Source organism: Anas acuta, chromosome Z (assembly GCF_963932015.1).
Source record: "Anas acuta chromosome Z, bAnaAcu1.1, whole genome shotgun sequence".
Classification (NCBI taxonomy): domain Eukaryota; kingdom Metazoa; phylum Chordata; class Aves; order Anseriformes; family Anatidae; genus Anas; species Anas acuta.
The window spans coordinates 30,642,922-30,657,767 of NC_089017.1; the positions used below are offsets into that span (position 1 = coordinate 30,642,922).

Here is a 14,846-nt window from a genome sequence, read left to right on the forward strand (position 1 = left end):
CCTCTCTGTTATTTGATCAGAATTCTTTTTTTTTAATATGATATAAATAGATTTTGGAGGATGCCAAACATAATATTGTGAGAGCAGATGAGTGGTGAAAACTGTTTTTTAGCCACTTTGGGGTTTCCCAGGGACACCTAAAATCAAGATCCAGGTAGGGTGAGTTGCACTTTGACAGTTCACGGCTGGTACTCATCCTAGATGAATATGCAGTAACTAGAGATAGGCAGGTGCTGCTGTGATAATCGGATTTCCAAAATGTAAAATGAAGGAGCTGGCAAAGGATGCTGAGGTGAGCATTTCTTCTGACTCAGCTGCCTAGCTAGCTGACTCAGTAACAGAATAAGAGGAAACCTGAGAAGTGATTCTTAATTCTCATAGATAAACTGTTTCTGAGTGTTTCCTGCCTCTTGGCCGTGTGTGGCATATGGCACCTAATTCCTGGAATGTGACAGGAAGAAATTGTTGGGTGTATGTGTCTTAGACAAGATGATTGCTCTTGGTTTAAAATATTGTTTCCAAATTCAGATATGTAGCAAACATGTGCATACTTCCTGTAGTCTGAGCAGTGTATGTAAACAAATAAGTATTCACATGTAAAACTACACAATGAGAAGCAAAGCAAAGATCATATTTCTTTCCAAGGATCTGACAAAATTGCACTCCTTTTCTCATACATAAGCCTTGGAACTATGTGTTCTTAACAGACTTGTTTTATACAGAAGGAAATGAGATGCTCATAGTAGCCAAATCTTTTCACTTACGAATTTGGTTTTGGTGATTTTTTTTTTTTCCTAACCAGTGATACTCAAAACACAAAACGTCAGTGATGTGAAGTTAAATGGGAATGAATCTAAAACAAAAGATCAGTGGAAGAAATTTCATCCAGCTTTCAATCTTTTTTTTCACATTTTAAAAATTCATAGTTAAAAGTTCCCTTGATATTTAAGTAAACAAAGGCTTCTAGGCAAGGCAATGTAAAAGAATATTTATCAAATAGTGAAGGAAATGCTAAATTAAACAGAAAACGATACCCAACTCTTCCTGAACTGTAGTCTGTGGATAAACAAAACCTCAGTTTTGCAAGTAGACCTTCTTTAGTCACAGTCTAAGTTCTTCAAATTCCTGAAACTAAAGAAACTTCATGTACATACAAAAAATTAAGCAGGGTTTGCGGTTTGTAGACACAAACTGTATAGTAACTTCTGTGTTGGTAAAAGTGATCTGCTGAACATTTTGAGAGTAAAACCGCAGACTTGTTGGAAATATAAGTTAAAATCTGACTTTGTTGGGTTTAGTTTTCCAAGAAGTACCTATGTAGCATGTGCACAAAGACTGTTGTAGACCTTTACTAGAAACTGTGCTTTTACAGTATTTCAACTTTAAATAAGTATCACTGTGTGGAAATTTCTAGAGATATCTTCTAGGAGAAGAAGTGCATAGGGGAAAACAAAACAAAACAAAACCAAGCAGGAACCCTGTTCCTCTGCTGGTCCTATTAAAGTCAGTTGCGGAACTTGACTGACATACAGGAGCAAGGATTTGATCAAATTCTTTGGCTCATATATGGATTTATGTTTCACAACACTGTGAAATTCATTTTTGATAGAGGAAACTAAAGATAAATGAAACAGTATGAAGTTAATCATTAGTTAAATTGTTTCATTATTGTAGCTCAAAAATCAGCAACATTTAACAGTTCTAGGCTTTTAAAAATGTAGTCGTGGTCAATATGAATTGAAATGCCTATAGCAGACTGAAACTGCAGATTTCATCTTTAGTTATTACGTAAATATATAGTTATTTAGTTATAGTGTAAATACGTAGTTAGTTATAATGTAAATATAGTATAGCTTGCATTGCACTTAAATTTTTATTTATTTATTTTATTTACTTTTAGCTGAGAAATCAATAAAATTGGACATATTAGTAGGTGTATGTCTTTCTAAATAAGAAAGAACAAAGGTCAGTTAAAAAAAAAAAAAGTATATAATTGAAATATAAATAAATTTCCCATACCAGTTGGCACTATTTTTGTCCTTTAGGTTTTTTCCAGTACCAAATTTTTGGTTCAAATGAACTAAAACACAGTTTTCTTTTAAGCGTTCTTTCCAATGCATAGCTTGTCTACTCGTTTTATCATTTTCCTTTTTCTACCCCTCTATGTAGACTTTTCTTTTTGATATAGACTGGTCTTGTGCCAATCATTGATGGAAATTACATCTGTTTGCAACTACATATGACCTAAACTAGGCAAAATAAGTAACAGAAATTATTTAAGGAACAGTCATCAAAACATGGACAACTTTTATTCTTTGACAACTTTCCTGTGCTTGTTTGCTGTATAAGGGGTTATACTTTTGTTGACAAAAGTGCTTGGTAATTCCAATTTGGGATTTATTTGTGGAAACTGAGTTTATGAAAAGTTATGTTTATGAAAAGTTTCATATTCTGCATAGCAGGAAATCAAATAGCTATGTCTATTACTCTGTTTCTGTCAAATGCTAAGCTTACTAGAGCGTTTGTTTGCTAGCAGTGTGATTTTAATCAGATTTGGACCTTGCCATTTCTTCTTCAATAGGTCTGAGTTTCGAAATCATTTGCTTTGCTTAACCTTTTTTACATTGCCTTTTCAGATCTTTTCATTATACCCACCTACTTTGTGTTACTTAGGGCATTCCAGTATTTGAAAGAATAGGAAACGATGATAATTGTACCTAATATTTTCTTCTCAAGTGAAATGAGTATTTGTCTTCTGGATATATTCAAAACATTGCCACCAAGTCAGGTTGTCAGAATGCGTTTACTTGGAAAGTATAAAATAAAACCTCTAGTCAGTCTCAAGGAAATTTTCTTCTGGATTGAGCTTTGTTGATTGAAGATTTTAGTGTTTCATAGCTGTTTGTCTTTGATGAGAACACTGCTGGCAATAGTGTTTTCATGAGTTTGCCCTAGTCAGTGCAATACAAGGTCAGCTGGGTTGGCTCAAGACAGTTACATTGGCTTTTTAAACTCATATGCCCTTCTATTCCTATAATAAAGTAGGGAGGGGCTTTACATCATCCTTTTCAGCAGAAGTGTTGGGGTGGTAACCTCCAGCTGCCTGGTTGTGTTGACCATCTGGGAATTACATTATCTTTGTCTGGCACAGCTGTTTGCAAGGTGAATGTCTGTCACCAGCCTTAAAGCACTGTGAAGGAGTTTGGAGCTAATACATTTCCATTTGTGATTGCCATAGACTACAACAGACAGATTAATGTTGTCCGTGCTAAACTAACAATGTTTTGCCTTGTGGTTGTGATGGAGTGGGGTGTGATCACAGGCAGTAATGAAAACTCAGCTGACAATAAATAATTTGTCAAGCGTGGTAACTCAACCACTCTTAGTCATTTATACACACATGGAGTCCTCTATTGGACATTGGGGTTGTGCTTTAAAGATATCTGATACCAATGAAAATACCTGTTGGTCTGAAAAGGCTTCACCTTATGCTGAAGGTGAGCAGTGAATGGCAGTATTGCATCATGCCAACGAATTAGTATGAACTGATTGATAACTGAGAAGGGTCCTGGAATTTAATGGCTTCATGAAATTACGTATCTGGCTTGAATCACACTGTGATCTAGGATTGATATTGATATTTTCTGTAAGTTTTCAGTTTGACCACAACACTTGTGCTAAGTATATGGGCATCATGGATTCAGGTTGTGTTAATTTATGTTAAAAAGGTATCTTTCTGAGGCAGTTTCTAATTAAGAATATCTGTACTGACAGCATATGCTGGAAGAATTATTTTTTACCCATTTGATAGGGCCGGTTATACCTATCAAATGGACATTTAACTGGAAACGAGTCCAGGAGTTAACATTGTCTTGAGATTTCGAAATGCAATAGTATAGTAGAACAAGTTGCTGCAGAAGAAATGTCCACATAAAGCAACTGCTTTTAGGAGTGCAAATTTGAATTTAGGAAATATGATATTGTTGTTTTGAAAATGTTTAGTTAACACTTAGCAATCAAGTTTTGATTTTGAATTCATAATGCATCTTCAAAGGCAGAGTTTTCTACTAGTCTCACATTTCCTGTAGTATTGGTAAGATGTTTCTCTGGGCAGTTTTATTTATTTGTTATGCCTCTGATTTTATTGTTACTAATATAACCTACCTGTACTATCATTTTCTAGGTATTTCAACAGCCTTCCTTAGGTGAGCTAGAGTGTCTTATCACCATGCAAAAATCTGAAATTGAGCTTTTACAGGAAAAATTGAAAAAAACAAGTCTTAGCTTAGCAGAGCATAATTTGTATACTACGGAAACTCTGGAAAACAACAATGTAAGGACTGGAAGAAAGCATAAGGTAGGATAGTGTATTGTCTTGTGTATTTGTGTCTAAGTAAGGCTGGTAAAGCCAAACATTTTTGCTCAAGGGTCCAGATAATAATTTTAATATCTGTTGATGCTGTTTATAATTCTGGAAGCTTGTTTGAATGGTTTTTGTGTTATCTGCCAAAGACTTGTTAAAATAGCTGTTGGGAGTAGAAAGTTTTACCTTATTAAATACTGAATAAGGGATTCTTAATTAAATGAAATATTTGAAAGCTAAATTCTTTGTAGGTTTCTTAAAATGAATATTTATCAACTATTTTGTTATGTTTACTAGAAGACCATCATTCCCTAGAAGAGAAATGGGAGGAAGATAAACAGTTATTAAGATTTTATAAATGTAATAGATTTTAATTTTCAAAATTCTATTTTTAAAATATAACATAGTAACTTATTTTTTCTGTGAAGAATAGCAATGATGTACTTTAGAAGTGCATACTTTCAACTTTTTTTTAACTCTACATAGTGCTGGTCTGCCTCTTTTGTGATAACTTGCCACTAAATTTAGGCACCAGGTAACATTTGCAAACTGAAGCTAATGAAAAAATCTGTAAACAATTCTGTGGCTTAAATTGACTTATGAAATAAACCTAAGTCATTATATTTGTGAGTGTGTTCAGTCTCTTTCCCATATAAATTTTCTGTTTGATTGTGATATGAATATGGAAATTTGAAATATGGAAAACTTTAAATAGATTTCTCTAGGAAGGAAGCAAATAGGAGCATGCTTCTGTGATATAACTAGTCTGCAGGAGTGGACCATCGATTTACTGCCTTGGAAAACGCATGTATTCCTTATGCTTAGCATCTCATATTGTTTCCTTTGAAAACTGTATGACTTGTTCTGTCTGAACATTCTGCACTGCCTGTTATTTTTGGGAAAAGCTGTATTTTAGAACATTTGTATTAGAGCACTTAAAGTTTAATGTTTGATGTCCATTGAGAAGCAGTGGATCTCACAGTTTTTGAAATTTGGGCTCTACTTCATAGGGCTATTTAAGAGAAACACTGTTGCTCAGACTGTCCAGATTACCTGGTTTTCCTTTCCTTTTCACTAGATAGCTAACTCAAAGTATTTTTACCACCATATTCTACTATGATTGACTTCCCTTTTGCATGTCTGTACTGGGTGCAGGTGCCCAGGCAGTGCTGGCATCTGCTCGGGCCTCCTCTGAGGCGAGGCCAAGGCTGCACCATGCTGGCCATGGCTGGCTCCAGTGGCTCCACCACAGGGCACGGTCAGACCCTGCAGCTTTGGCTGACACCTCTGGGGAAGTGCATTTAAGAAAGGGCAAAATGCTGTACAGGAAGTGAGGAGTGAAGAGTAAAAAAAGGTCAGAAAGTGCTCTGTGAACACCAAGGTCAGAGAAAGAGCAGGAGCAGGAGCTCCAGGCACTGGAGTGGTATTTGCCTGCATCCCATGGAGTCACATACCACTATGGTAGATATCCACGCTGCAGCCCATGGTGGGGATCTGACACTGAAGCAGTTTCTCCTCACAGGAGCTGTGGCCTGTGGAGGCCTCACTAAGGAGCAGGGAAATGTGTGGGGAGGAAGGAGCAGCAGAGGGACTGAGTGCAGCACCTACATCCCTTCCCTTCTGCACTGTTCAGTGGGAGACAGAGGACTCAAGAGTGAAGGAGTGCAGTGGACCCTGTGAAGCGACAGCGGGAAAAAGTCTTGTTTTAATTTGTCTTTATTTCTTACTACCCAAATCTATTTTAAGTGGCAATAAATTAAATTAAATTTCACCAAGTCAAGTTTGTCTTGACTGTGACTGTGAATGGTAGCCAATCTCTATTTATTATTTAACCCCATGGGCATTTTCATTCTCTTTTTCTCCCTGTCACTGAGGGGAGTGAGCCAGTGACTAGATGGGTGTTAAACCCTTAGGCAAAGTTAACTCACTACAGCATCATTAAAAGTAAATGAGTGTGCTGTTTTTGTTGTGAACTAATCGCTGTATCAGGGGTAAAGCAACTAAAACTTAAGTACAGCTAAGCACCAACTTTAAAATCCTGTTGTAGAGAACCTTTTCCTTGTTCAATATGTAGATCCAGCCATGCTCTTTCAATACATGTTGTTTGATATATACACTTTTTCATGTGTCCATGCAGTCTGTATTAAAACTTTTGGGAAATAAGTTGACAAAGCTCTTTTTATATAGGCTAGATGCTAAGGAAAACTGTAGAAACATTCTGGCTTTAGGATCACAAAATGTAGGTATAAAGTACAAATCAGTATTGCTGTCTTTGTTGATGTTCCACTGCAATAGATTATCTTTCCATTACCTTGTTCAGCCTTTTATGACAAACTACTCAGGACAAAAGTTATTAGCAGGAAGAATATTTTGGATATATAATTCATTTTTTACCAGGATGATTTTTTTTGGCTTCACAAAGACTCTGTCATTTTAACCCTTCATCTACTCTTATTTGTATGTATTCCCAGGATACAAAGAACAAATATGCGTGGAATGACTTCTGATCAGAAAGAGAATGTTTTGATTCCTTTCTTCTCTAAAAAGCCAAACATTTTGGGAAAAAAATAAAACAAACAAATAATTGGAAAGGTGTTAAGAAAAAAGGCCTCAGGACAAAAGAGAAACTTGCACTAGTGTGATAAATTGGGATGTGGGGTCATGTATCTTTATACCTATGCCTATGTTTGATTCTGCATAACGCATTGATGTATAGGCTAGTGTAGAACACCGTGATTGCAGAAATCCAAATCTCATGCCTGATGTGGTATAGAATCATAGAAACAACTTGCTCTGCAAGACAAATGATATGGTGGTTCAAAGCTTTCTTAACTGTGCGTGTATAGTGTCATTTTCATGGTAAGTGCAAACTTACAGTCAGTTGTAACCCACACAGTTCAGTCTCTGTTGAAAGTGTAATAGCTGTTTGCCATTTTCTATGAAGAATTAAAAGCTAGTTGCTTGATCTTCACAGAGCTCCTTTTGGAGCTAAAACTTCTTGCCTTTGTGAGCTATGATTTCTGTTACCTGATTAATCAGTCATCCATATTCTTGCTAGCCAATTCAGTAATATAGCCCTTGAGGGTTTTTATTTATTTTTATTTTTATTTCTTGTAGCTAAGCTTTTAAATACCACTAAATAGATCTAAAACTTGCCATTGTATGATACATGGAAATTATAATTGTTTTTTATTGATATAAATTCTACAGCATTCTTCTAAGTATTTATATAATTTCAAGGTACAAAAGATCTCTTAAAAGGCATGAGTTAACTTGAAATACTGATAAAGTTCCTGTTGATACATAGTGAATCAAGAATTTGCCATTTTTCCTCCCCTAAAAAAACCCTGCATCTTTTACTCTGTCAGCCTCTGGCTCAGCTTCAACAATGTTTCTCACTTTTTTCAAGTGATAAAAAACATTAAGATTTCTGCCCACTGTCTTCTGTGCTGGATCTTGGCAGACATTGATCTAAGGGCTACAGAAAAGTTCAAGGCATTTCTTGCTGAACTTCTCTGTTGTTTTTTGTTGTTGTTGTTGTTTGTTTGTTTGTTTTGTTTTGTTTTGTCTTGTCTTGTGACTCCAACACAAAATTTAATAAATTCAAAAACTTTACTGTTCCCACCCTCTCCCTACAGTGGTACCACATGGTACCTGCTCTGGTAATAGGAGATTGTTTAAAAAAGAAAAAATATTTGCTTTTTCACATACCTGTACCTCCATTATCAGTTAATGTGTCTGTGTCACATCCACTTATCAGGCATTTCTTTACATTATATCTTCTATCACAGTTTCATATTCACTAATATTACTAATTGTGTTTGTTTCTGTTTGTCTGCTATTTGCTTTAGTGTTTTGTAAACATGTTCTAGGATCATTTAATGGAAAGCCTTTTGCTTCCCTTTACTGGCTGGGCTTACTATTCTTTTCTCAAAAAAGTGAGTGTTGTTACTCCTAAACATTTAGAAAATGTTTAACACATTACAATTGTGTACATTTTTAATACAGATGTGTCTAAATTTGTGGAATGTGGAATTTGAGGATGGAATTAAAAATTAAATGCCTAAGCTTGACAGCAGCAGCAAAGTTTTCAGTTGTGAGAAGAGTATTACAGATGCCATCTTCCAAATTGAGTTTTGCAGCAGCCCCAGGCAATCAAATTACAGTGTACTTTACTACACAGTCTTTTCTGTCTTGGTAGGAAAATTTAACTGCCTTCTTAGCAAAGATTGCCTTCAGACTACCTATTTGCAGCTATGAAGCCCAGCCCCAGCCCCTTCTCTCCACAGACCTGTAGTCTGATCACTAAACAGGTAAAAACATGTTAAAAGGATATCATGTTTCTTAATGCACATCCCTGATCCCACCTATTCTCACACAGAAGTATTTCCATGTCCATCAATGCTCAGATTTTTTGTTTTATTTTCCATATCTTGGCCGTGTATTTCAATTGTGGAAAAGATTCACAGCACAATCCCAGGTAGCTATCAAAAAAAAATGTGTTGTATTAAAGAAAAATGGTTAGACTCACTGTATCATATCTTTGATTAAAGCAGCAAGACTATGAAGCTCATGTTTTTCCATACTTTTTCCTCATTTCTCCATTCCTTCTAGAGTTCCTTCTAATAGTTTCCCTTAGGAGTCTGGTGACAGTTGGTCCAATTCTTTCTCTTTATTGAGAGAGAATGAAGAGAATTTTTGTATATCTCCATCAGAATTATTAGAAAAAAAAATTAGTTGTCTTACTATTTCAAAAAGAATGACTCTTAGTCACTGCAATGTTATACTGACAATATAAAACCATAAATTTGGAAATATTCTTGTAAATGTTAATTTAAACTTCCTTTTAGTTTCTTCTGTTATATCAAGGAACTGACATGAATATGCAAAATACACCCCTTTGACATTCAGTTTGTATGTTGTACTAATATTCTTTCCTGGCATTGCACTTTTTTTTTTTTTTTCTGATCATTCAGGCTTATTTCAGAAGTAAAAGAAACTGAAATCCAAAATTACAAGCACCTTAGCAATATTTAAATTCTTAAACATTTGATACTTTTATTTTCTATTATTTCATGATACTTTTGTTTTCTCCCTTTTTTAAAAATACGTGCAATTTAAAGTGGAAGTACAGTGTCTTGTAAACATTTAATACTTATAGATAGGGGTCAGAGAAAAAAAAATGCCAGTGCCTATGTAAGGTTATCTTTAACATCAAATTTATGTAATAGAATAATAAAAGTCTTGAAATATATAGTATTCAAGAAGACTTTAACCTGAATTCTTGTTGTTGTAAAACAGTCATTTTAAAGAGAAAATGGCAACTTGCAACAACAATAATTGCAATTGTATGAAGTTTTTATTTGACTTCATGTACTTCTGTAATAGCATTTTACTTTATAGGTGCTAAGCGAATGTTAGCAATTCTCTGTCCTTAACCAAAGTTATTCAGAAAATCTCAAAGTAATTTGATGAGGTCTTTCTTTCTTTGCCATAAGGACATATGACATAGAATGAACAGGAAAGCTGCCCAGTTTAAGTGTTACTTTCACATATTCTTTCTCCAGATTGCTATATGAAGCTGTACATAATATAAACACATATTCTTGTCTCTAGTTAGTCACATTATAGTTAATGACCATATGGTCATTATGGTATAAGATCTACTGTCTGTTGTATTTATATTCCTCAAGCATATTGTTCCTTCAACTTCACAGTGTGTTAAACTATTTCAAAGGGAAAAAAATCCTTTCCCTCTTGTTTCTGGTTGTCCTATCAAGTGTAACCTTGGACCCTTATAGAGCAATTAGACCAGCCTCTATCCCCTCCTTTGTAATGAGGTTTCTTGCATTTCTGAGTCTATAACCCTTTAGTCTTCCCTAATGGGACATCATTATTCTGAAAGAAACAATGTAAATGTAAATGAATATTCTCATTAACGAGTCACAGAGAAACCTTTAGTGGTAGCGCTGTGGTAATTCTGCTTGTTATTTCTCTGGTATTCCATGCAGATTTTTTTTTTTTTATAATTCATTATTAGTATTCAAAATTACTTCTTTAATTCTGCATGTCTTTCATAATCCGGTGTTCCAACTAGTTCAACCATGTCCTTGTTTTATTCTCCAGGAACCACCTGTGAAACGTTCAAGGTCTCTGTCCCCAAAGAGCTCTTTTAGAAAGTCAGAGGAGCTAAGGAAGCTTAAAATAGCTGAAAGGAAGATTGAAAACTTAGAGAAGACCCTACAGCTAAAGGTGAACATTAAAAAAAGTAAAAATAAAACACCTTCTAGGTATAAGCTTGCATAGATAAAGATATACCAAAATAAACAGGCATTTAAAAACTGCAAAATGCACATATTGTTATGGACTGTTAGCGTAAGAGAACATTCTCCATTAGTTTTCATTTTTCCTTTACTGCAGAGAATCTTGTGTTGATTCTCCTGCAGTCCTATGAAAGACTAAATTTCAAGCTATGTCATCAATAATATGTGCTTATTAAATACACTTTCAAAATTTGTTTCTAAGGATATATATTTCAAGAAATTCATGTGGTTGTATAGAAATAAAGTGAAGCACAAAGTACAAGGATTTTTATTTTTTATTTTTTATTGTACAGTGAAACCAGTATTTTAAATTTGGAAGTCAGTTACTTGGAACAGATATTACCTCTTGTACTCTTAAAAGTTACGCCTCAGAAGAAGTTGTTCTAACAAATGCTGGAACAAGAAATAAAAGTTAAAAAAAAAACCTTTCTTAGTAGAAAAGCTTCACTGGGCATAAATTACAATTGCCTATTTTGGCCCCACTGTATAGATTTTTTTAAATTTTATTTTAAATAATACCTTTTGAATGACCTACTGGTTTCAAATTATATCTCTGAATATTCTCTCAAGGCAGTCAAACAAAACCAAACTCTGGCTGAATCATATTTTCATAAACATTTACAATCATTTAAAATTTATTTTTACCTTCTCTTCATTTTTTCAGTTGTTGTTGTTACTCATGTTTAGGGGCATGCAATATGAAAGATATATTAAGTACATGCAATTTAAAGCAGAATTTGTTATATTGAATGTGTTGTGGTAAATGTCAAGTGAAAAAATCAGGGATCCTTACAAAGCATATTCCTGAGCTTCTTCTTTATTCTCTTGTGATAGGTCAATTTTACAAAAAAGGTAAGCAGGGATGTTATTTTAGCACAAATTGAAAAGTTTATCACCCTGTGTACCTGAGAGAATCTAATCCAAAGTCTTAACGCACAGAAAATATGAACATTAAAGATGCATCAAAAGAAGCATGGCCCATGGGTCAAGGGAGGTGATTCTCCCCATCTACTCTGATCTCATGAGACCCCACCTGGAGCCCTGTGCTCAGCTCTGGGGCTTCCAGCACAAGAAGGACATGGACCTGTTAGAACAAGTCCAGAAGAGAGCCGTGAGGATGATGAGAGGGCTAGAGCACCTCTCCTATAAAGACAGGCTGAGGGAGTTGGGGCTGTTCAGCCTGGAGAAGAGAAGGCTACAGGGAGACCTTATAGCAGCCTTCTGGTATCTAAAGGGGGCCTACAGGAAAGCTGGGGAGGGACTCTGTCAGAGGTGGAGTGATAGGACAAGGGGAAATGGCTTTAAACTAGAGGAGGGGAGGTTTAGGTTAAGGAAGAAATTATTTCCCATGAGGGTGGTGTTGCACTGGCACAGGTTGCCCAGAGAAGCTTTGGATGCCCCTTCCCTGGAAGTGTTCAAGGCCAGGTTGGATGGGGCTTTGAGTAACATGGTCTGGTGGGAGGTGTCCCTGCTTATGGCTGGGGAGTTGGAACTGGATGGTCTTTAAGGTCCCTTCCAACCCAAACCATTTTGTGATTCAGTGGTTCTATGATTTAGACTTAAAAGTCTTAAAGACTGTCTCACTTGTGGCATTACATTCTGAATTCAGTGAGGCCATTGCTAGCGTGGCAATAAATTCAGCTGTCACACCATTAGTATCAGAATAATTCTATTGGTATTGTGTATTTTCTGTATATTAGTCTCCTCTCAGGCATTGCTTCCTGCAAAGAATAATGCATGTGATCTGCTTTTTTGAAAACAGCACTTGCGTTATTGCCTATTCAAGCCAAGAGTTGACTATATAATTACTTGAAATACACTTGCTGAGAAAAATTGAAGAAACATCTACAAACAAACATACTGATGATGCATATTCTGAAGATGAGATTGTGATTTTTATCCAACTTTCTAAAAAATTGGTGACACTAAATAAACACCGTTGATGCCCTGGTCAGTATTACAAAGGAACAGAAAAAGGCAAAGTCTCATTATAGGGTGTTCCAGTTCTCCCCTCCTTCATTTCTAACCAAGCAAAGTTGGCTCTTTCTGTCCTTGTAGCTAATATAAGCAGGGCAATCATGTAAATCCTCAGTGTCCATAATTTTGGTACATAATCTGTTTCGTTTCTGCACTCCTGGGTGTACTGAAAATCCTCGATTTCACCCTTCTTGACAGAAGAGAATGTAAAAGGAAATAAGAGTGTTTGATGGATTTTGTGTGACATATTGTCAAGCTAGTACTAATACAGGTCCCCACAAAGTACATCAGTGTATTGCTTGTCTTTAAGGAGTGAATAGAAGTTTGGTTGCCAGGAACTGGATATTTCAATGAGCTAAGAACATTCGCTTCTCTTACTTCCCATCTCCTTCTCTAGTGTCTAGAACTGTGATCCCTGGCATAGTCTACAGAAGATATCCCGACCTTTGGGGGAAGTTTACGAAAAGTGATAGGAGAATCTTCCTTTAAATTTTCTTAACTTTTTTTTTTTTTGTTTTATGTTCAGAAATTTTGCTGAAAATTAGAACCAGAATAAGTAAATAAGTCTTCAGGGCCAACTTAATACATATTTGTGTGAGAGAAGGCACGCTATTACACTTAGTTTTGACTCCATGTGTAGTTCTGTTCAGTGGAGGGTATTCAGATGTAGAAAATATATTAATATTATAGTATTGGAACATCAGTAGTTGTGGAAAAAATATTTTTGTAATTGTCAGCTTCCTCACTTCTTCTCAGCCTGAGTATTCAAATAATTGAGGCAGTATATTTTTTGACTTCATTCTAGTTAAACTTTTACTTTAACAGAAGTTGTTACAGGTAATTTAAAGAAATAACACTTTCAAATAACGATTAGAATATATGTAACTATATACATTTTTTGTCTTATCTGAGCTCCCTGCAAATAACAGGATGACTTTAAATAGCAGTTGGGTACTTTCTTTTGCAGACTGGACTTTTGTCTTTCATTATCTGATGTGAAGTATTATAGAATGTCAGAGGAGAGCTAGAGAATAACCAGAGATATACTGCTAGAGATGATCAGTCCGTCCCATTTCTGTCACTATATAGATGACTGTACACAAGACAATCTATTTATTATGAAATGTAACATAATTCAGTCAGAAAGAGGTGGAACTAACTGAACTTGTAGAAATAACAGAGTAAATTTATTTAAAAGTTTTGAAGTCCATAGTACTTTAATAAAGGAGAGCAATTAGACAATTGTCTGCTTTCTGTTTCTGCAAGAGCAGAGCAACTGGTAAGGGTATAACTGTAAGGGAATAGATTTTGAAACAGGTAAGCAATAATGAAAAATGTAGATTCATAAATAGGAAAGGCCAAATTCTGCACTTGGTTACACCCTTGAAAGGGCATTGACACTAATAAACTTCTGAGGATTTATGCCAAAGATACTACTTTCCAGTGTCATACCAGTCTTGATCAATTTTCACGAGCAACATCAATGTCAGAATAATGATTTGTGAACTTCACATGAAAACATAGCATCTGTAATTGTATTCTTGTCAAAATTTCCTCATGTAGCATCAAGCAAATCTTGGTAATAGTCTGTACATCGTTTGTCATAAATTGATCTGCATTTTGCAATTTGTGTGACTTTTTAAAAAATATTCTATTATTTATATGAGCGACTTAAAACAGGTTGAAGGTACCTTGTAATTAAATCTAAATGTATCATTACATTTACACTAGATATCAATGTATTATCTAGTTTAGAGGTTGTTCAGGAGAGAAAAAAAGTTTGAAAAAGCATTTAAAGATAAGGTCACTGTGGAACCTGTTTATATTCTTAAATTTGTTTTCAGTGTAGCTTGAGTCACTAACAGAAATCTTCTCATTACATGTACTATAGCATATGAAATTTTAGCTGATGTTTTTCAGCTTTGTTTATGTATTACGAAAACTGGGCTGCGTTTTAGAAGCCAAGCTTAGTGTAAGTATTCTGTAGTTAGCTCTTCTGTAGAAACCCTTGCCATGTTTTTATAGTGGGATTTAATTTTTATTACTCTGACTGATGGTGTATCTTACACACTGGCTAATGCTGAAAGCCCCCCTTGCATGTAAGCATGCATATAATGCATACAAATAAAGTATTGTGATTAATGTAGGCATTAAGGAACTTGTTCTGTAGTCACTCTACAAGA

At 35.2% G+C, this 14,846-nt stretch overlaps 1 protein-coding gene across 6 annotated transcripts in view; it reads left to right on the plus strand.

Annotated features, from left to right (window-relative positions):
• CNTLN (centlein) overlaps nt 1–14,846 on the plus strand; it is a 202,699-nt gene that overhangs the window by 86,363 nt on the left and 101,490 nt on the right. For 4 of the 6 annotated variants that reach the window (XM_068667749.1, XM_068667754.1, XM_068667753.1 and 1 more), the window contains 2 exons: nt 4,184–4,357; nt 10,490–10,615. In XM_068667749.1, coding sequence (XP_068523850.1) covers nt 4,184–4,357; nt 10,490–10,615 — 300 coding nt within the window. The remainder of the gene's footprint in view (nt 1–4,183; nt 4,358–10,489; nt 10,616–14,846) is intronic. The other 2 variants (XM_068667751.1, XM_068667752.1) reach the window with 2 other exon arrangements.